A 21,151-nucleotide genomic window follows, 5' to 3' on the forward strand; every position below is an offset into this window, starting at 1 on the left:
AGCAATATGATTGACTGAATTGTTGACAATGTATAATTATAAAAATAGACAAAGACAAAAAATGTCCAGTTCTTTGATTGGTATCAGTGATAGCTTTAATTCAATACTGTGAATATTGAATACTGTCAATATTTTCAGAATAATTTATGATAAAAAACAAAAGCATAAAAATTAATGTTTATATTTCGAGCACTGAGCGAACAGGCAGTTGTGAATGTGTATATATATTTTTTAATTTACAATTTATATTAAAGTGCTATATTTAATTATTATAAGTATAGGTATTGTATACAACAACATCCTGTTAATTCCGGGAACGTTGGGAAAAAGGCCTCCTTTCCCTTTGAGGGGAAGGTTTGGAATATATTCCGCCACGCTGTTCCAATGCGGGTTGGTGGAATACACATGTGGCAGAATTTCTATAAAATTTCTCACATGCAGGTTTCCTCACGATGTTTTCCTTCAGCGCTGAGCACGAGATGAATTATAAAGTCAAATTAAGCACATGAATCAGCGGTGCTTGCCTGGGTTTGAACCCGAAATCATCGGTTAAGACGTACGCGTTTTAACCACTGGGCCATCTTGACTCAGGTATTGTATGATCCGACCGATTTCGGTCAAGGCAACCCACCACCTCTTGGGAGAACAGCCTTATTACGCAAGAGTTATTGTAGTGCAAGTGTGCTTGCCAACGCAGTTGCATTCTATTCCTTCAGTCTGATGACCCAATGTACTGGTAACCGTATACACAAGAGTTCACAACATGTTTATGTGCTTTCCGAGGCACTGGAGTCTGACTCCGAGCTGTTAATGATTTTTTTTTAATACAAACATACTACTTATCAATCGACCTGGGGTTTGAAAACAAGCTTAAACCGTGAGAGATATAATATTTTATGCCTAAGATTTGTCGTCTCACAATTAAAACCCGAGAAAAGGCACAGCCATCACGATACGAAGCTGCGGATTTCTTGGCAGATATTTGAATTCCTATATATTCTCTTAAATCAAGATATTTTCAATATCGTTATAGAGATATTATTATATGTGATACAAATAAAATCCTTTAAATCTTTACTCCGTCAATTAAAACTACATGTCGAAGGCACTACAATTTGCGAGAAAAACAGTAGAGCACTTTTGAAACAATTTATAAAAAAAAAGTGTCTTCATTTGCAAAATTTCTCTACAGTGCCACACTCATTGAAGCAGCGAGCTCTAATCATCATCTCATCTCTTTACAGAGAACATTATTTTGACATAATTTAATTAAAAATTGTGTTGATTATTTTTTTTAAATGTCAACATTATACCACGCTTTTAATAATTCAGAGAGACTTCAAAGAAAACGAGCTAAACACAACTTGATTACTTTTCCTTTTGTTTCGGTTAATGTTTTTGCTTTTAGTGCTGAGTTACCTTTAGCAAAAGAAAACTTGATTCAACGTGATGCATTTTCAGATGAACAAAGTACATCAAAGGTGTTTTATATAAAAGAAACTGGGAGTTTGTGTTACTTTAGTCAAGGTACAATTAAATGCAGTTAATGTAAAGATACTAAATACCGCTTCGAAATGTAAATTCCACGGAAATGTATCTGTGTGATACTCAGGAATTATCACCTCTTTCTCACTTTTGTTTTTTTAAAGTAATATTATATATGCGAACGTAACTATATGTCAATTGGTCTGTTACGCAATTACATCAAAGTCAAAAGTCAAAGTCAAAAACCTATATTCAAAATGAAAGTGCTTACACTATCTTATTGATTGTCGAAAATCTACCACCGGTTCGGAATATAATACCTCAGACCTGAGAAGAACCGGCGAAAGAAACTCAGCGGGATCTATTTTTTTATTATTATAATATCAATTTACGATATACAATAACAAACATATTTTTGTTATTTGAAACAGCTTGGAGGCGATCATCTCATTCCCAAGGTGCAGTCATCATTCACTCATCACATTAGAAACCTCTAAAATTATGAGTGTTTCTATACTATATTATATAAAAAAAAATCTTCCTCTGGAATTACTCTCTTAAAAAATTCGCAACGAAATCCGTTACGTAGTTTCAAAGATTTAAGCATACATAGAGATTCTTATAGGGACAAAGAAAGCAATTGTGTTTTATACTATGTAGTGACTATGTAATGATTCCTTGTTTTGTCGATAACATATTTTATTTCAGTTCAACTGAAACAAACTTCAGTTGGCACTGACAGCTTCTGTTCTCGATAGAGACATTACTATAACTTGTTATATAGTAATCCAATCGTGATACAGACAGGTAACAATTAAAATAGAACAATAATGTACATAGTCCAGTGTAATCGAAGATAGGATTTATATAACGAGACGACTGGTTGAGCACACTACGATACTCGTTAAGTGGCGTGGTTCGGTCGCATCGATCGCTAGCGTCACGGCAGATAGGCATCTATCTATTATTGGATTAAAACTTGGAGAAAAGATAAAATTGATCATTAAAATTAAGTGCAAAACAAAATTTGGACGGCAAATACCTAATACTTAAAACTAGTTTCAGCGGTTTGACTGTGTGTACGAAAATAGGGGTGTGTTCTGAAAACGTGTGTAAAGTTTTATGATTGGTTGAGTAATTGAATCGTAAAAGCCGAATAAACAAACAAATAAACGAACTCATTTTTGCATTTACAACACTATTAAGTACGATACAGTCATCATGTTACTATTAGTGAAAAATTTGAAAATAAGAAAAGTTTTCATTGTATTTTCCCTTGATATAACAGTTCATATCAAGCAAATTTTTCGTGATTAGCTTCATTTTCCTGACATTTTCCTGTACGAACATTCTTGATTATGGGAGCAATGATAAAATATATCGATTTGTTGAATCACAAATATGTATTACTAACTTGTTTTTTATTTGTTAAATCTGGACCTTAAATGTTAATCTAATCTTCTCATTATCTTAAAAATACTGGACTATAACAACATTTATAGGATACACCTATAAAAATTACGTATCAACGTGAGATTCATATTGCACGAGTGAGATACGAAGTGAATTCGTACAGAATTGCACTGCTGTTGTCAAGCCTATCGAATTTGATAGAAGTTGATGTGCTTGCAACGCCATCTAGTAGCGAGTTACAATAACGTGGTAAGTAAATAAAGATTCTCACTGAAAAATACTTAGTATTTCATGGTGTACGGTAAAACTGTGTTGACGTCTATTAATTTCAGACAAACATACCTACCATACATATTATTATTATAATGGATGTAGTTCAGTAACAGCTGATATTTTGTTATACATATTATTGGCGTTAGTAGTGACCAGTGAATAGTTTAGGCGTAAAGTAATAATAATATGCATACTAAGAATACACTCGTTAATACTTAAATACTGAGTCGTATTGGATTGTTTCCTCGGTTCGACTATTTTCGTAGTTCATTACCATAATTCGTAGCCAGGAATGTTAAGGAATTGCTATTTATGAATTAACAGAACGCGTTACCATTACTTAAAATTGTGTTTTTCAATTGTTTTTTCACAAATATCACAATTAAGTCAATTAACCAGTGGTCTTTTTAAACATTTTTAATAATTTGCAAAAATTCAAAGTATATAACTAACTAACTAACTATATAAGCTTTTTCCTGAACCTGTTTAACTAGATTGAAATATAATATTAGTTTTTTTTTTTAAGAATAATAGCAAGCTCATATCACTATAGGAATTAGGAATTATTAATATTCCTATTTACCCCTTTCTTTAAGCTTATTACTTGTGTAAGGAGTGGATACGAGAATAGCCCAAGGGATTGATCCTGTGACTTTACATCGCTAGGCGGCCAATGATTGCGCTATTGACGCCAATCATAATTATTATCACGTATCCAAGTCATAGCATTAATGAAATGTAAACATGCTGTATTTTACGTAATATTTAATCCAAATATAAATATTGTAAGTCGATATTAAACACGTGAGTTGTACACCGTGCTCGCTCGACACAAGACCCCTTGGCCACGTGACCTGCATGTGACTCGGGAAGTCACATTTCGAAGGGGAGAGCCACAATAGATTTCGTATCTCCAATTAAGCGGTGATGATTGTAGTTGATGACTTTCATTAATAAATATTTCAGATTACGATAATATTACCAAATAATAAATTTTATATTTTAAATAACAACCAGTATTCAAAAATATGAATAAAATAAATAGACAACAATAAATAGACCCATAAAACAAACGGAATTATTATTTGGTGATTTTAATGGCAAGATGTATGTGTAAACTTCATTGTATTTTTATAATATTAATTTAATTCGCAAAAGAGTATAGCTACTGATTTCCTTGTCAGGTACAATACTGTGGTTTTCAAATTAATTATCGTTAATCCAGAAGAAACTCATCATGACAAAAATAATTAAAAATAGCTAAGGTAGAACATATCATGACCACGTGGATTGTTAGTAAGTATGCTGTAGTTGCATTTCCTCCATTGAATTGCAATTCGAATCCTCTGGGCGAAAAATGAACCAACCCTCCTGTCTAGCGGAGGGATCAAGACGATTTGTTATACTTTTAATAAAACTTTTTACACTATTACTCCAAAGTCTAAGTGTTTTATATAAGAGACAAATATTTCCGACGTTAACACATGTAACTTATTGAAATTAAAAAATATATCGACTTTTGAATTTCGAATTTACGTTGAGTTGCTCATATTTGGATTCCAGTTCAAGTTAAAGAAATAGATAAGTATAAAATAACATCGATTCCTTGAATGCCCCAACACACGACCCCTAAATTCCTCAACACGAAAGGGGCCGGCGGGATATTACCAATTACGACATGGAGATTAGATTTACCTTCCCCCGTATTGCGTACAATTCCCGGGAGTGGAGTATAACGGTACATCCAACATGAAGTGTTTGCCCTCATCCCAATTTACTCGTCTATGGTAAACCTTAGGATTATTCAAAAATAAGAATATATATACATAATAACGTTTATTTATTTATCTATAACTAGCGATCCGCCCCGGCTCTGCATGGGTGCAATATTTATTACAATCTATCTTGTAGGGAACTGCCTGTATTTACAATGTAAGAGCAAAAAGTGTTAATTTACGACAACAACAATTATCAGTGTTTCTTTCCTATATTGTACAATTAATATATACAAAAACCATTCTCTCGAATCACTCTATTAATAAAAATCAGTTAAAAAATCCGTTGCCTAATTTGAAATTTGATCTGTGCATGCATAAGGAGAGACAGCAGTAAGCGACTTTGTTTTATACTATGTAATGATTATATTATTAATGCGAAGAAGGATAAAAATTAAAAAAAAAGTATTGCGTCAAAAATATGAGAAGTTTTTAACGAAATTCTAATACATAATACGGATAGTACTGGGAATGGTTTCAATTTTGCAAAGCTAAATGGATATCTTATTAATGATGACGATAATTGTCTTGATCGATTTCGATCAGGGGAGAACAACCAACATTGCAGATCATTGTACACACACATGAGCCCAAACACAGGGATACCGTCATAATCTAATTGGAAAGCAACTGCGATACGACGACAAATATTTCGGCTGTGTGACCAGCGACTTTATGGCACAGGATTGTACACTCTTGCAACTTTCAGACGTAACGGAAAAACTTTGGGTTGTCTGGAAGAGATGGCTAATTAGCCATAAGTCCGCCCGTTGTCACAACACTTTTAATCAATTTTTATTTTATTTTTTTATGTTTTTGTATGTTATTAATTTTGTGTTACTTTCTTTTCATGTATTTGTTGGTGGTGTGCAAGAAAGTATAATTCATTCGAAAAATCGATAACTTTTAATGGGCTCGACCTAAAAGTTGAACCCAGAACCTCGGAATCCGTGACGTTATTTAACCGCTAGACCAACGAGACATCTCACTAGTACTCCCTGTGTTACACCATCTAGAGCATAAACCACTAATCTCAAGTAACATGATCGTTGGATTATATGATCATATCGAGTGTCATAAGCCCGTGTCCATATGGCATGAAAATAATATACAGTGTATGTTGAACAGTCTTGTCATTTAGATGTACTCGTGCATAAAAAACTTACACACACAGAGACAATTAGCAATAAAACGATAGTATCCTAAATGATACAGCCCTTCGTGAGGGTGAAATCATTACATAGTATAAAACAAAGTCGCTTACCGCCCTGTCCCTATATCCCTAGATCTTTAATATGACACAACGGATTTTGATGCGTTTTTTTTTCAATAGATAGAGCGATTCGAGAGGTAGGATTTTGTATATAATACAAGGACAATATAGTAAAGAAATACTTATAACTTTAGAAGTGTCTAATGTGATGTTGTGAATGCACAAATTCCATACATATGTGAAGATAAATAAATACATTGTATTTGATTTATTTTCTTAATCTTCTATTAACCTTAATCATGCTTATACATTTAAAAACATGAAAAAAATTGAACCAAACTAAAATAGTTTAGGATATGCATGGGTACGTAATGACGTCATTAGAAATTTAATATGGCGGACGGTATCAATTGAATTATCAATCTGACTGTGGAAAACCACAGCGCGGTTAGTTTTAATTGAGAATAATGCGAGAACTAACCCAATGTTTGCATTTTGCATGTAATAATGTACTCCTAATAAAGTTACTATGAAATTAGAATATTTTATATATTGGTGCAGCTGACAATTATTAATAGGAAAATGTATACAGTATATATATTAGCTTAATTTTGTTATTATGGATTTAGATTATATATAAGAAATTTTATATGAGTGATAAATATACTTTTTTATGTTATTATATAAAAGTTATTATTAGTAACTTCACAGAAGTTACTTCAGTCTCCACAGAAGATCTTACACAAGGGACAGATTAAGATAAATTAAAACGATTTGAGTGACTGGGCTTGTGTTGACTAAAAAAAAAACTTTATAACACCTCATTAGGAAAAATACAAACATAAAAATATTTTGTTATATACACACAATCTTGTAGGGAAAAAAGAAAACTTAAAGAAAGTTACATATTATTTAAAAATCAAAGGAAGAAAATGCGCGCCGACATCGACTTGGAATCTATGTGTGTGTTTTTTTAAGGTTCCTTACGTAAAGGGTAAAACGGACCCTTTATTATTATTAAGGCTCCGACTTTGACTGTCCATATGTCACCAGGATGTATCCCGTGAACCGTGATAGTTAAGACACTTGAGGTTTTTGCCGTTCTGATAGATAACGGCACGGAAATTTACGTACGCGAGTCCTACTCGCACTTAGCCGATTTTCATTCTTTTGTGTATGTTATTATTTTAGTAAATACATATAACATTATATTATTGATACTAAATATAAGTGGATAAGACTTCAAATGCAGTCTAGCGTTAAATGATTCACTGACTCACGTTTGTTCGAAGCAAAAGTACTTACCGTCTAGTGCTCCGTTTTTTATCCTACTATAAAAATATATATGTAATTGTACATACCTTTCGGTACAAGTCGTTTGGTAAGCCATTAGAACTCGTTTTGTTTCAGCTACTTCTGCGAAAATGCCTGCGACCTGCAAATTTTATGTCATTACTATGAATTTTAAGCAGCATGGGCGTAGACATGTAATTCCCCAATAACTTAAATAAATTTGTAATCGAAATAATTACAAGGAGTAACTGTGGAGTTATCGACTACTACTCGTGATAGCTTCTCATTTTATATAATCATTTAAGATGGGGATTCAAAATGTAATATTAAGTATATTTTGATTCGATTTAATTTAAGTTACTTGTGTTTTTTACAGTAAAACGTTTTCCGGTTCAGAAAAGTAACACAAGTATTAACTGGTAATATGATAAAAAATACATTACCTATTTACTTGGGAGGGGGCGCGGAGCGGGGCGCGCTCAGTGAGTCGCACCAACGCCATTTGCCCCCGCCTGTGAAAAAACACCATCATTAAATATGCGAAAAATTACAACAACGCAACATCAGGCAGTAAATTGTCCTCAGCTGGGCTAAGGCCGCCTGTCTCTTAGAGGAGAAGGTTTTGGAACATATTCCAACACGCTGATCCAATGTGGGTTGGTGGAAAACTCACGTGGCAGAATTTCTATGAAATTAGACACATGCAGGTTTTCTCACGATGTTTTCCTTCACCGCCGAGCACGAGATGATTTATATTATATGAGATTTATAAACACAAATTAAGCACAAACATCTGTGGTTCTTGCCTGGTTTCGAACCCGCGATTTAGATGCACGCGTTCATCTCGGCTCGTAGGCATAATAAAGCCTGTTTTATTTGTATGGAAAGGATTAATACAATAACAGATCGTTAATGATCTTCGTTGGAAAACTCCTACTTTCTTCTTAAGGCGAAAGCTTGGACTCAATTCATCACGATGCTCTAGTGCGGCGTGGTATATACTTGGTTGGTGGTTTTATATCATTTGAACATGCAGGCTTTATCACGATGCCGTTCTTCACTGCGCACGAGATGAATGATTACAGATGAAAACTCACGTGCGTGGTCGCGTAGATGATAAAAAAGCGTGGAGTTAATACCTGTTGACTTCCAGTCGGGATATATTACAAATATGTATATATAATTGTATTCAATTAACATGACTGTATTTTTTAAATGTTGAAAGAGAGTAACTACTGAGTTTCTTGCCGGTTCTTCTCGGTATTATCTACTTTCCGAACTGGTGGTAGCTTCACTTAATTGTAAAATGACGATTCCAAATTTCTTGTAAAAGTCTACTTGAATAAAGTTTTATTTTGATTTTGCATTTGAGCTTGGCGAATTTCGTTTTCCATTTGTTTGGACCATTTCTCTTCAAGCATAGAGTTAGGGATTACTGTATTATCTATTATAAAATTTTATTTTTTCTTCTTTACGAACTATATTCGGAACAGGCGTTATAGTTTAAAATAAATTACGTCATGTGCCAAGAGTAGACGTAATCAAAGATTTTGACATATTTATAAATTAGATGTAAACTTATAGGAAATTAATAAGTATATTATAATAGTATGAATGAGTCTTGATGTTATTGGTAACTGGAGCTATCTCTGAATAACTCTAAAGTAATTTTTTTGTTTCTTAAATTTTATATTTATAAATAAAAAATGACATTACGAATTTATTAATTCGTCCATTTTTAAGGATGCATGACACTTATTTTGCACAGGATATGCCACAAGCGTACAAAACTTAAAAAAATATACAAGTATCTAAATATCTGTCTTATCATATTCCACTACATTTAATTAAAAATATAACGACAAGCAATTAAGCGTTTTTTCTATTTAATTAATAAAACATTACAAACATAATGACAGTCATCATTAACGCACTTAGTTTGAAAACACGGTTAATACAATACGAGAATTTGATACAAATGTTTTTTAAAAACATATCTTTTCATACGAAACATTCTCATTATAATTTAAAACTCATTAAAACGTCAACTGGAATAATACCTCTTTTTTTTTAATACGCATTACGTCTTATAAATTTTAAGATTTTTGGTGTTTAATCTGTGCCATCTTGGCTTAAGTCGATTAGTAGAATAAGGTTACAGCAGTTTTTTTTTCATTCTGTTATTTCTTCAAAACTGTAAATCTAAAATTTACTAATACATGATGTTTTTCAAAGCTCTGGTAACCCTATCCACCAAACAGTTTCGCCATGTCATTCGTCATGGTGTTCCATAAATAAATAAAAATGAGAAAAACAAGGCAACGTCGTATTTCCGTCCTCAGGAAATGATGAGCCATAACTAATGGCAACACATTTTTACTGGTGCGGTTGAAGAGATTGGTTTATTTTTAAATTATTTTAGGAAATTCAAAGTAATTAAGGTAGACTCACGGGTAATATAGTAAATATTAGTACAGTCGAAGAATTAGGTTTAGAGTTTACGACACAAGTTAGACAACGGAAAATTTAATGAAACCGATTACTGCCGATTTACACAACCGATAGTAATAGCTCCCTATCGAGCCATTCGACGCTATTCGTCGCTATAGATTCACGCGTCAGACAAAGCAAGTGCATGTAAATCCACGCGTCAAATTGACGAATATATTAGGCCATATGATATTACAAGTTATAACGTTTGTGTAAAGATATCTACATAAGAAATAAATATTATATAGATAGCGTACTTCATTCGGATGTGATCGGTTTTACGAATATTGCCGATGCTGATACGAAACTTATAGGCTTTCTGTAAACTGAGAGAATACATTTTAAACCTTGTCATCTTCAATAATTCTACATTAGACTTAAATTTTCTCTACTAATTCAATATTAAATTCCAGGCAGCAGATGGATACCCTTTTTATAATCAGGGCTTTTACCAAAAAAAAAAAAGTATAATACCAGTTGCAAGGTACGTTACCCGATTCGATGCCTTCAAGCGGTTATCAGATTACACCTGAAGGACATATTTGTATCGAAAACATTACATCGCCTTATAAGCGTGATTTTGTAAAAAATCAATTCACATACCTGTATTCATAATACTGTTAGTATTGGTTTCATTTTAGAGTTATCTCTGGCTCTAGAAATACCTTCTACAAATTTTTTTTAATAAGTATATCATTTGAATTAGGAACTTTCGGTATCATAGCATGTATTTTATTTAAGTAATTGCTGTGGTACCTGCTCTTGCCTAGTGGGTCTCAGCATGCTGTTAAAAGCTTATAGTCTTACAAATATTTTTAAAGAATAAATCTGACTGGTATATCCATAGTATTTTCAGATAAAATTCTTCAGTCCATTAAAAATATAATTTAACAACTCAGAGTTTGTTAATGTTTATGTACTAGTTTAAGTTACCTAATTTATAAAACTAGTCAGTTGTCGAGTTGAGTCTGTTTTTTCTATCATCTATCTCTATCTATCTCTGTTCATCCCGGCCTACAATTAGACAGTTTTTACACACTTCATTTATCTTTCTTAACTTCCATTTGATCATTAACATTACCAATATCTCAGCATAATAATAAATCTTATCAGTATTCCTATCTATACAAGTATATATATATGTATACATAATGCATAGATATACAATATTATTTAATCCATCTTTCAATTAATTTTTTTGTTTAATATTCTATTATACTCTCAGTAAAGTGTGTAAAAATTTAGTCTGATTTAATAAAATATTAATTACTATCTAAAAACAGGCAATGTTACAGTAAATATAAAGTTATTGCAGATAATAGTGTTCAATCAGCTTTTATTTATTTTTGTGTGGATCAATAATATTCAATTATTATTTAAGGTGATTTCAATGACCGAAAACACTGAATATTGAGTTACTTGTCATATATTTTAAGTAGAATCTAATTTGAATTTAATGAATCGACAATTAAAAGTTCTCAATTTAATGAAGTTTTATATCAATTATAAATACATTTAAATAGTAATAATAATAATGTTAAAATAACAAATGATGCAAACTAGTAAAACCGGTATTTCATGCAGAAAAAGGTAAATGTTGATCCAATAAACATGCTGTCTATTAGATTAAGGTTTAACCTTACGCATAGATTATTTAGTTGAGAGTGATTATAATCAATACACCTAAAGATATGATTTGTCTTGATATTTTAAATCATATAATTTATTAGTATTAAGATATTCATCCTTTGTTGAACAGAGATATGATATGTTTTGATATTTTAATTCATATAATTTATTAGATATAAGCAAGGCTTTGTCCAGTAGCTACTCATTTCTTATGACTGTGATTTACTTATAAGTTTTACTAATGAGGTATTGCAATCATGGTTTTAACTTAGTTTCATACAAATAATAGCTAAAACTATCTCATTCTCTATCACATTTTCCCATATGTCTTTGTAATATTGCTAAGTTCAGCTTTAATGAGGAGATGCAGTAAATCAAGAGGCCCTGGGTACTTATTTTCTGTTACAATTCCATATTTACAAAATTATGGCTTTCTTTCTTAGGAATAACATCTAATTCATTTAAGAGACATAATTTCACAAAGCACACCTTTTTTATGCCATTTATGCCACATGTAAATATTGCAGAAGAATAAGCTATAAGCCTACCCTTCAAAAGGTGAGAAGGGAGAGAAGAGAGAGAAGTGGGAAGTGGGAGATTAAATGTCCCTGTACCTGTTTGTTACTTGATATAGATAGATAGATAGATTGTCATGAAAAACGAAGGATAATTGGAATTAATTTTTCTACAAATTTTTATCTTAATTGTATAAAGATATCTCTACTCGATATGAGATTGTGTATAAATATTAAGTAAAACTACATTATCACGACGATGTATTAATTATTTAACATAAAAATGTATGTAATTACAAGTATATAAGTGTTCAAGTCATTTTTTACAATTGCAGTGTGAAAAAATAAGTGAGTACATAAATATCAAGGCGAATGGAAAAAAATAAAAGTAGCGCGCAGTCTAGCAGTAAGGATGGTTTATCAATAAGATGCAGGTAGATTGTTATTTATATGTATAGTAGCTTGGAGAGTAGCATTTGCTCGTTAAAATGATTGAAACGATTGACATTGGCCATGTTTAATACATGCTGTATAGAAATAAATAATTCTTAAAAGATTTTTGTCGTAATTATTCAAGAAGTTCATAAAAAAACTTCGTTAAAATTAACCAATATCTATACACAAGAATGTTCCTAGTTACGGTTACATGAGTCTGAAACATGTATTGTTAACTTAAAAGGTATGTTATGCTTACCATTTTAACGTTTATTATATTGATTGCACCTTTTTTTCATAGCCTGATATAATAATTCGAAAAATCACAACAAATCTCCCACCGACGACCGCTTGCAATTTCTTCGGAAAGCACAGAATCACAGATTAAATATTAAATTGAGGATAAAAGGATAACAGAAACTTGCCATATAACATATCTTTCTTTTTAATTTCTTAAGAAAATATAGTATGATTCATGTATTTTAATCGTCTCATAAAGTTGTTTGAATTTATTACAAAGCAAATTAAATATTTTCACTCTTTTTTATGCTTAGTTCTTGTAACTAACTGCGCTTTTGTTTTATTTTTGCTACAACTTCAAATCAATGACTGAACTGTCAAGTTGATTTTGATTAGATTTATAATTTTTTTTACAAATTGTAAATGCCTTGAAAAATATTTACTTCGAAAAGTATTTAATAATTTATACATTAAGGTACTCTATAGCTTAATTATCCTTTTATCACATTACCCTAGTTATTATTATATTTTAAAATATAAACATATCCAGGCGTGATGTAAGAAGACAATTTTACACTAATATTTACTATTTGAAGGTTATATCTCGACCGCAACAATTATTTTAAGCTAGTTTTTAATGGAAGTGTTCGTTTAATAAACAGTACATTATTATTTTTGTTATAGATGTTGAAATATAGCGGGTTAGTAATTTGGAGGTTAGGTTCTCGAAGTTCTTTGAGGAAATATTCAGCTCCAGGTGCGACAGTGTTTAAAGCACATAAAACAGAGTCATCGACAAATGTAACTGACAGGAATGTCGAGGGAAATGCCCTGGGGATTAAAGATAGTCCAAGTAAGTTAGTAGATCGATCAAAACAAAATCTACAATCATATCATTAAATTACCATATTTGTTGTTATGAAATTTGACAGTTACATAATATAATCTATTTTAAATAAAATAAAAAAAAATTAAAATTAAAAATCTAGATTTGTCTTACCATTATTCTAGTTGAATTATTGGAATTAAAGTAAACTTTAAATTATGTACGCTGAATTGTAATAATGAAAACATTAACTTTTTTAAATTAAATTTCATGAAATTTGTTTATCATTATTATAAATAGAATCTATTATTGATTATTTTTAGGTTTAGTTGCAGCTGCATTCGCGTCTCTCAATTCTCCAGAGCCGGATGAAAAGAAGAAGCCAAGTCCCAAATCTGTAAAACAAAGCCGTGCTCAGCAACTTGACAGTCAGATTATTAGAGCAACAGACGTGGAATCCTTGCTACTAGCTGCTGAAAACCCTGTCATATCTAGGAGGCATGCACTTAAGGTGAATTAATAATAATAATAATAAATACTCTTTATTGTACACCAATAATAAAAAACAAGGCAAATGGGTAAGATGTTGAGTAGATGTACAAAGGCGGTCTTATCGCTACGGTAGCAATTTCTTCCAGACAACCTTTGGGCATAGGACTGAAAAAATAAATGGAAGCGGTTTGGAGGCGTACAAAAGTTATAAATTAATTGGCTAAAATATATTACATGCAAATCAATATATATCAATATGGAAAAAATATATAATAATAGATATAAATGAAATATATACATACATACACATGCACATACATACACATACACATATATACATATACATATACATATACATATACATATACATACATATTAACAAAAGTGTAAAATAAGTTATGACGTATTAAGCGACAAGTAATGTTCTTTTAAGTATTTTTTGAAACAGGTGTGGGATTGCGCTTTTCTAATGCTAATAGGAAGGGAGTTCCAAAGGCGTACTGCTTTTGAATGAATTATTTATTTTATATTATTATTATTTGTTTTTTATTCATGGCCTTTTTGATTTTATCAGGGTTAGGCTTAGTTAGATTGTTTGATAACAATTAATATTTAAAATGTTGTATATGATAATTATATAAATATATGTTATTATAGATGGTGTCAGTATTATCCGAATGGTCCAGTAACAACAAGGTTAAGTTATCTGACTTTGAGAAGGATCCACGCTTCCTTAAGTTGTGTAGGATCTTGGCCAGGACACCTACTGGCCAGGCTATGAGCTCACTCACAATGGCAGAAGATTTGAGCACAGTACTTGGTATCACCGGTGATGATGAAGCGGCAAGGCTTATTGGCAATCTATCATTACCGCAAATGATAAAGGTAATTTCATCTATACATATAATAAAATTGGAATGTCTTTTTGTAATATTAAAATGGCCCTTTTTTACAATTTTTGTCAGTCTGTCTGTCTGTTTGGTCCGGCTGATCTCTGGAATGGCAGATAACTGGTATAATAGGGAGTAACTTAGGCTACAATATTTTTTTTGTTATATTCAGAGGTGTACAAGGTCACAGGCACAGCTATTATACAAATATATTCAATTAATATAATCAATATTAATGGGTCATAGACTGAAATTATATTATTTTATAATGTTCATTATATATATATTATTATTGAAATAAATTTTACAATCATTTTCCATTCTATTACCTGTTACATCTCTACTAAATTTACTAGAAAACTTATTTGAATTTATGATAGTTTTTTAGTTATAGAGGTATTTTTGCAATTTTTTTATTGTTTATAGCTGAATAATATATGTTTCTAGGTGATGAAAGCTCTCCAAGTGAAAGGTAGACGAAGCACACCTCTATTGCGTGCGCTTTCTTACAACATAACAAAACAACCTGAAAAAATTGACTTGAAAAAATCAGCCGATCTTCTCTTCTCTATGGCTGCTCTGAATTTCCCAGATCCAGTATTGTTGGATAGGATATGCAGGTAAGAAATTGATTTTTAGTCTATAATGTAGGAATAATTAGAGGGTATTCCTTGTAGGGTTTAATAAATTATTAAAAAAATAAATGATAAAAGTATATGCAAGATGAGTAATAATATTTTATTATCACATTTAGTCAATATTACTGAGTAATTTAATCATTAGGAAAGAATAAATAAACTGAATACTTTGTCAGTTCTTCTCTGTAATTTCTTTAGCTCAATTAGTAAATAACTAAAAATTTAATTTAGTTGTAAGAAGAAGTCTACAGATATAAAATAATATTGTGGGCTATATACAATCATCCTCCTGCCCTTTTCCCAATTTTATTTGGGATCGGCGCAGCATGTTTTCTCCTTCCATACTTTTCTGTTAGAAGTCATCACACAAGTAACATTCTTTCTAACCATATCATCTTTCACACAATCCATCCATTGTTTCCTTGGTCGTCCTCTACCTCTATATCTATCCACATCCATGCTTAAGGCCTTCCTCACAATATGTTCCTCTTTGGGCTATATACAATATGATAATTTTTGCTATTAATTCCATGATAAATTATAAATATTTAAAATTCTTTATTTTTCAGTGATGTTATAGAAATTCTACCGGAGAACACAGATAAACCAGCTGTTGTCAATTCCATCTTAGTATCTCTGGGTTTGCTCAAATATCGACATGATACGGTTCTACTAGCCTTAACAATGTGGATACAAAAATATAGAGAAATTTGTAGACCAGGAGACATCGCGTCCGCAGTCATCACGCTGGCTACTGTGAACTACTTGCCAGCTCAATTGGGAACTCTGATAGAGGTAAACACAATGCTTTTAACTGGTATATGTAACTTAAGTGTTGTGTTGACTAAGTCTTGAGACTTGAGTTCACAGATTATTTAACCAATGTCACATATGATGCAGAAGGCTGGCTCAATTTCATTTAGAAGGAATAATAGTAGTAGATTAGTTATAATTTAGAAGGGATAATAGTAGTAGGTAGATTCTTTGTAAGCTCATAATCTAAGTCAACATAAAAGTAACAAATTAGATGAATATAAATTTTTATTATAATAACATATATGAACACTCACAAAACTAATTATATTACTAATTATATGCAGCTTAATTTGTTGTAATAAATAATGTTAAAATTTACAAAGTGGATTAAACAAATATTCAACATTTTTAGGAGAATATTGTAAAGAGTGTTGAGGAGTTTGGGGCAGGAGAAATATTTATATATTTAAAAAACAAAAAGAACCACTGACTTTGTTGTTTAAAAATGTCATGTCACAGTGAAATGAGAAGTGCTTGTTAAAGCCCACTTGAATAAAGTATATTTTGATTTTGTAACTTAGACTATTGTTCCATAGATTATATAATAATTAAAGTTTGTTATCAGGAAGCGTTATTACTGAAAGAAGACGAAATGACAAAAGCATCATCTTGGCTCGATCTCGTGTTCTCTCTGCTAATATTGGACAAAGCCCAGGAACGTCACCTCGTGTCCACAGTCAGGCCTGAATTTATTGAAAAACTTCTTTCTGCGGGTGGTGAGTAACAATAGACTCCATGATGTTGATATGTTCAATCTCTATTTCATTTGTTGTACAATATCTATCTTTCATCTATTCGCTGGGTGCGAAGTATACGGTGGGGGAACCAAGAAACGAACGCAGCGCGCGTCATGGCCAAAAAAGGAACTTTCTGTGACAGACGCTGACACTTTTTAGTAGCGAGATTTACGTTTTTAGTAAATAAACATGGTGTGGATCACAGCTTCTTCATCTTCATTACTTTCTTTCACATCTTGCACATGTTGAGCTAAAACTAATTGTTTTCCTTTCAATGTTGTTTATGGTCGGAAAATGATGTCGTGTGTGATTGGTCGGAATCCAGTTTTTATGATTAATTTGGCCATGTTTAACTGAAAATACATAAAAGGATAGATTATTGAGAGCACAAGCACTCATAAATACTCGTCTGCTATTTACATGAAATGCGTTATTCGATGAAATTTGCTTATTAAACTTCGGAGGCCACCGTATTTGCAACCGCTAGTTGGCGCTGTCATCGCACACCCAGCGAATACATATAATTATTATAACTTACTTTTTTTTTTACAAGTTTAATCATACAAACTATGTTTTTAAAAGGGCAATATCGCCATAGTATAATCTGATAAAAAAGCATAGAGATAATATTCTTTTATGGATGTGTTGATATGATGTGAACATATACCCTTTTGCTTCTCTACTATCTGTGGGTGTGCTTTCGTGAATAGGGTGACAGGAAGCCGGGAAAGTGCGCGATATTTGGTTTGATGAGTCAGAGAGAAAATTAGATGACAAATATTAAATATCATATGAGAATATTGAAGGCGCGTTGGTTTTTATGCTTTTATTAATTAATTTCTAATAATATCGATAAAAAAAGAGTAATAATGCATTGCTATTTTTCAGGACTCAATAAAATAATGTAAATGTTAACGTTTCAGAAATACCCATTCCATCTCGACGCAAACTGATGGCGATAGACGCTTACATTGGTCTCAAATTCCCGTCCACGACCACTCGACTGGCGGAAGACATCGCAGTCGGTGTTCCCATAGTTTATACAAAGGAAAAAGCGCTCTATGTGCAAAGCATCATGGACACATTCAGGAGTCTGGTTTCAGCTGAAACGTTTTTAAAGAAGGAGTGTCAATCTGGAATGGGATTTCTCTATGGTGAGTTGTCTGTGATTATAACATATATACCCTCTCCTTAATGGAAGAGGAGGCCTTATTACAGCAGTTTCAAATTAACAGGCTCTTACTTTACTTTACTTTATAACATATAGTAGCACAGGCTTAAAAAAAAACAACAACAAAATTAAATATCCCACTCTTGGGCTGAGGTTCAACGTGGTAGCAGAAAATCAAATCCCTTACTATAATTGCAATCCAGGTATTTGCTTGACTGAACTATCCTAGTTCCCCTAGATCCTGGTATTTTCGGGATCCAGCAGAGTAATGAGAGAGACTTCGGATATTAATCATAATAAAGACCCTTGAGATTCTTTAATATAAATCTATTCCTTTTTGATCTATAAGCTTTTAACAATAATATCATTTAATTAAATTCTCCTTACTATTTACTGATATGATATGATTTTATTATATTAAAAATAATATTCTTTTATTCCAGACGCAGAGTTCGTTGTGGATTCTAAGTGTCATCCGGTGTCCTTAGATAAAGCGGCTAACAGAAAGGAGTATGTATTGATATTTAGATTTATATATTTTTTTCTGATAACTCACCCGTTGTCAATTGCACTTACAATTTAATATAGACTGTCAAGTATAAGTTGGCGTTCCTGTGGCAGCACCTGCTACACCCTTTGTTTTGCCACTTTTTTTATTTATTTTATGCCTAGAAAATAATTCTCTACGTCTCATTTTTAATAGATTTTGGGTAAGTTTTCTTAATAAGGGTAAATAAAACAAATAAGATATAAATGAACAAAAAAATAAGTACATGTTTTTACCACACGCCAACTTACACTTGACGGGCTATAGTATTTGTCATGTGCTCGCGTTTAATGGGTGAGTTGTCAGGTGTTAGGCACAAAAAAATCTATAAATACATGGGTTGGAGTTTAATCCAGATTTATAGTAAATTTCATGAGATTTATTGTAGTCGTTTGGTCGTGAGCGTCAGGCCAACAGATAGACAAAGTTGACATCGCATTTGTGATGTCTCTATAGATAAATATATCAATAAATGGGCTAACTACTCTGCTCATGAAACTATAATATCATAATACCATAGATTATTTAAGATATCGACCAATGATATTGTTTCAATTCAATTATGAAGTTGCTGAGTTATTTTTGGTCATGTGAGGATTTCGAGTCATAGATAAATTTACCATAGATAATATAAAAATACTTATACTGTACAATAAAAATAAAATACTAAAGGGTATATTTAAAAAATATAATAAATTTTGTTGTTTTCAGTGTACATAGGATAGCAGTACTAGGATTGGATTATCATGACCTCACGAGGAAGGAGCCCGTTCCTCTCGGTGTTAACATGCTATACAGCCGGCTGTTGCAACTTAAAGTAAGTTATTTAATTATAAACTTGTTACATACACTGTCATTACAGCCTTTATAATTAATTCTCAATAAAAAAACTCTTTATAGTATTAGTTAGTATGGGAAATTTTATTTGAATTACAATTCATTTAATATCAAGAACAACAACAGCCTGTATATATCCCACTGCTGGGCTAAGGCTTTTCCCTTTGAGGAGAAGGTTTTTAACATATCCAACCACGCTGTTCTAATGCGGGTTGGTGGAATACACATGTGGTAAAATTTCTGTGAAATTAGGTTTGAACACATGCAGGTTTCCTCATGATGTTTCCCTTCACCGCCGAGCATGAGACGAATTATCAATGGTGCTTGTCTGGGTTTGAACCCGTAAACATCGGTTAAGATGCACACCTCACGTTAACCACTGGGCCATCTCGGCTCAATTATTTAAGTATCAAATATTAATTTAAAAAAAAGAAGAAAAGAATGTAATGTTTTTCTGTTTTTTTTTTACACAGGGTTACAAAGTTCTAGAGATTCCATACACGGAATTCAATCCTAAAGATAAGCTGGTCACAAGGGTTAAGTACATCGAGAATCGACTCAAGGAAATCATTTCATCGGCCACGAAGAGTTAGGTATGAAAGTGTTAATTAGGGTCATTTAATTGTATTTGTAAACAGGCTGTAGAACATATTATAGAACTGTTGTATAGTTTTTTTTTTGGAATTTTAATATATTTGGACTCTGAATGTCTTAATAAGACAATAATCGGCTAGGTATATTAAAATTGTATTTTACGACATTGTGTTTACAGTAATTTTCATAACAATAATCTTAACTTTATTTGCGTCCTACCAGATTGGAATGGAACTTTGTCAAAGTAAATCTGTAAAGAAAAATAGCACCAAAAGTCAAAATGGTGGTAATTATTTTAACAAATTATGTAAATATAAGTATGTGTGTATGTATGTATGACTGATTTCGTTATTCAAAATTTGTATCAACTGTCAGATTTACCATGTGTGATTGAATTTTAATTCTGTTTTAATTACTTACTGAATCATAAATAGCTACAATAGGACGGTTACAAGTCACCAAAACCCCATAAACAAGTGATATGACGTCATATCGCCCCTTCTCGCTCTGACGTGGATATGCCGTCTCAACTGTGCACGTCACAGTTCCATCGTAACGCGGTTGCGTTTTATTGTCATCGCGTGGATTGTTATAATTTATTCCAATATGAGAAGGGGAAAAAGATATAAAAAAGCCATTAAATGTATATACAGAGTGACAGCTTGGTACACTACAAACAGATCTTGTTTTTTAACAGATTTATATTATTGTAGATATATAATAAACCGCTATTCTACTTCACCAATAATATTATTTTTATACAATTTTCCTTCCAAAATTCTGATAATAACTTCCCCTGTATTCAAAACGATCATCCATACTGGTTATCATAGGTTACCAAT

The 21,151-nt window shown here is 31.8% G+C and overlaps 2 protein-coding genes across 4 annotated transcripts in view; one reads left to right on the top strand and one right to left on the bottom strand.

Annotated features, from left to right (window-relative positions):
- Positions 1-12,899, bottom strand: part of LOC124535279 (adenomatous polyposis coli protein-like) — a 75,875-nt gene extending 62,976 nt beyond the window's left edge. Inside the window, exons 1-3 of the mRNA XM_047111440.1 lie at positions 12,781-12,899; positions 7,896-7,964; positions 7,521-7,594 (exon numbers count right to left, since the gene is read on the bottom strand). The gene's annotated coding sequence lies outside the window, so the exon portion shown is untranslated. The remainder of the gene's footprint in view (positions 1-7,520; positions 7,595-7,895; positions 7,965-12,780) is intronic.
- On the top strand, positions 12,500-20,561 carry LOC124535278 (FAST kinase domain-containing protein 4). 3 transcript variants are annotated; one of them, XM_047111436.1, is made up of 11 exons: positions 12,500-12,520; positions 13,446-13,614; positions 13,911-14,098; positions 14,737-14,964; positions 15,417-15,589; positions 16,177-16,402; positions 16,989-17,139; positions 18,084-18,314; positions 18,775-18,841; positions 19,590-19,695; positions 20,189-20,561. In XM_047111436.1, exons 1-11 carry the CDS (start codon positions 12,515-12,517, stop codon positions 20,306-20,308), a joined length of 1,665 nt encoding a protein of 554 aa, XP_046967392.1. In that variant the 5' UTR covers positions 12,500-12,514; the 3' UTR covers positions 20,309-20,561. The 3 variants fall into 3 exon arrangements, with proteins under 3 accessions (XP_046967392.1, XP_046967393.1, XP_046967394.1); XM_047111437.1 differs by lacking the exon at positions 12,500-12,520 and adding an exon at positions 13,120-13,236; XM_047111438.1 differs by lacking the exon at positions 12,500-12,520 and adding an exon at positions 13,249-13,357.
- The last annotated feature ends 590 nt before the right edge of the window (positions 20,562-21,151 follow it).

This window comes from Vanessa cardui, chromosome 14 (assembly GCF_905220365.1).
Source record: "Vanessa cardui chromosome 14, ilVanCard2.1, whole genome shotgun sequence".
Lineage (NCBI taxonomy): Eukaryota > Metazoa > Arthropoda > Insecta > Lepidoptera > Nymphalidae > Vanessa > Vanessa cardui.

Excerpts from the sequence above, each read along its gene's own strand:
- LOC124535278 (XM_047111436.1), top strand. Across the intron at positions 14,965-15,416 it reads CATTACCGCAAATGATAAAG|GTGATGAAAGCTCTCCAAGT; the intron begins GTAATTTCATCT and ends ATATGTTTCTAG. Across the intron at positions 16,403-16,988 it reads AATTGGGAACTCTGATAGAG|GAAGCGTTATTACTGAAAGA; the intron begins GTAAACACAATG and ends GTTTGTTATCAG.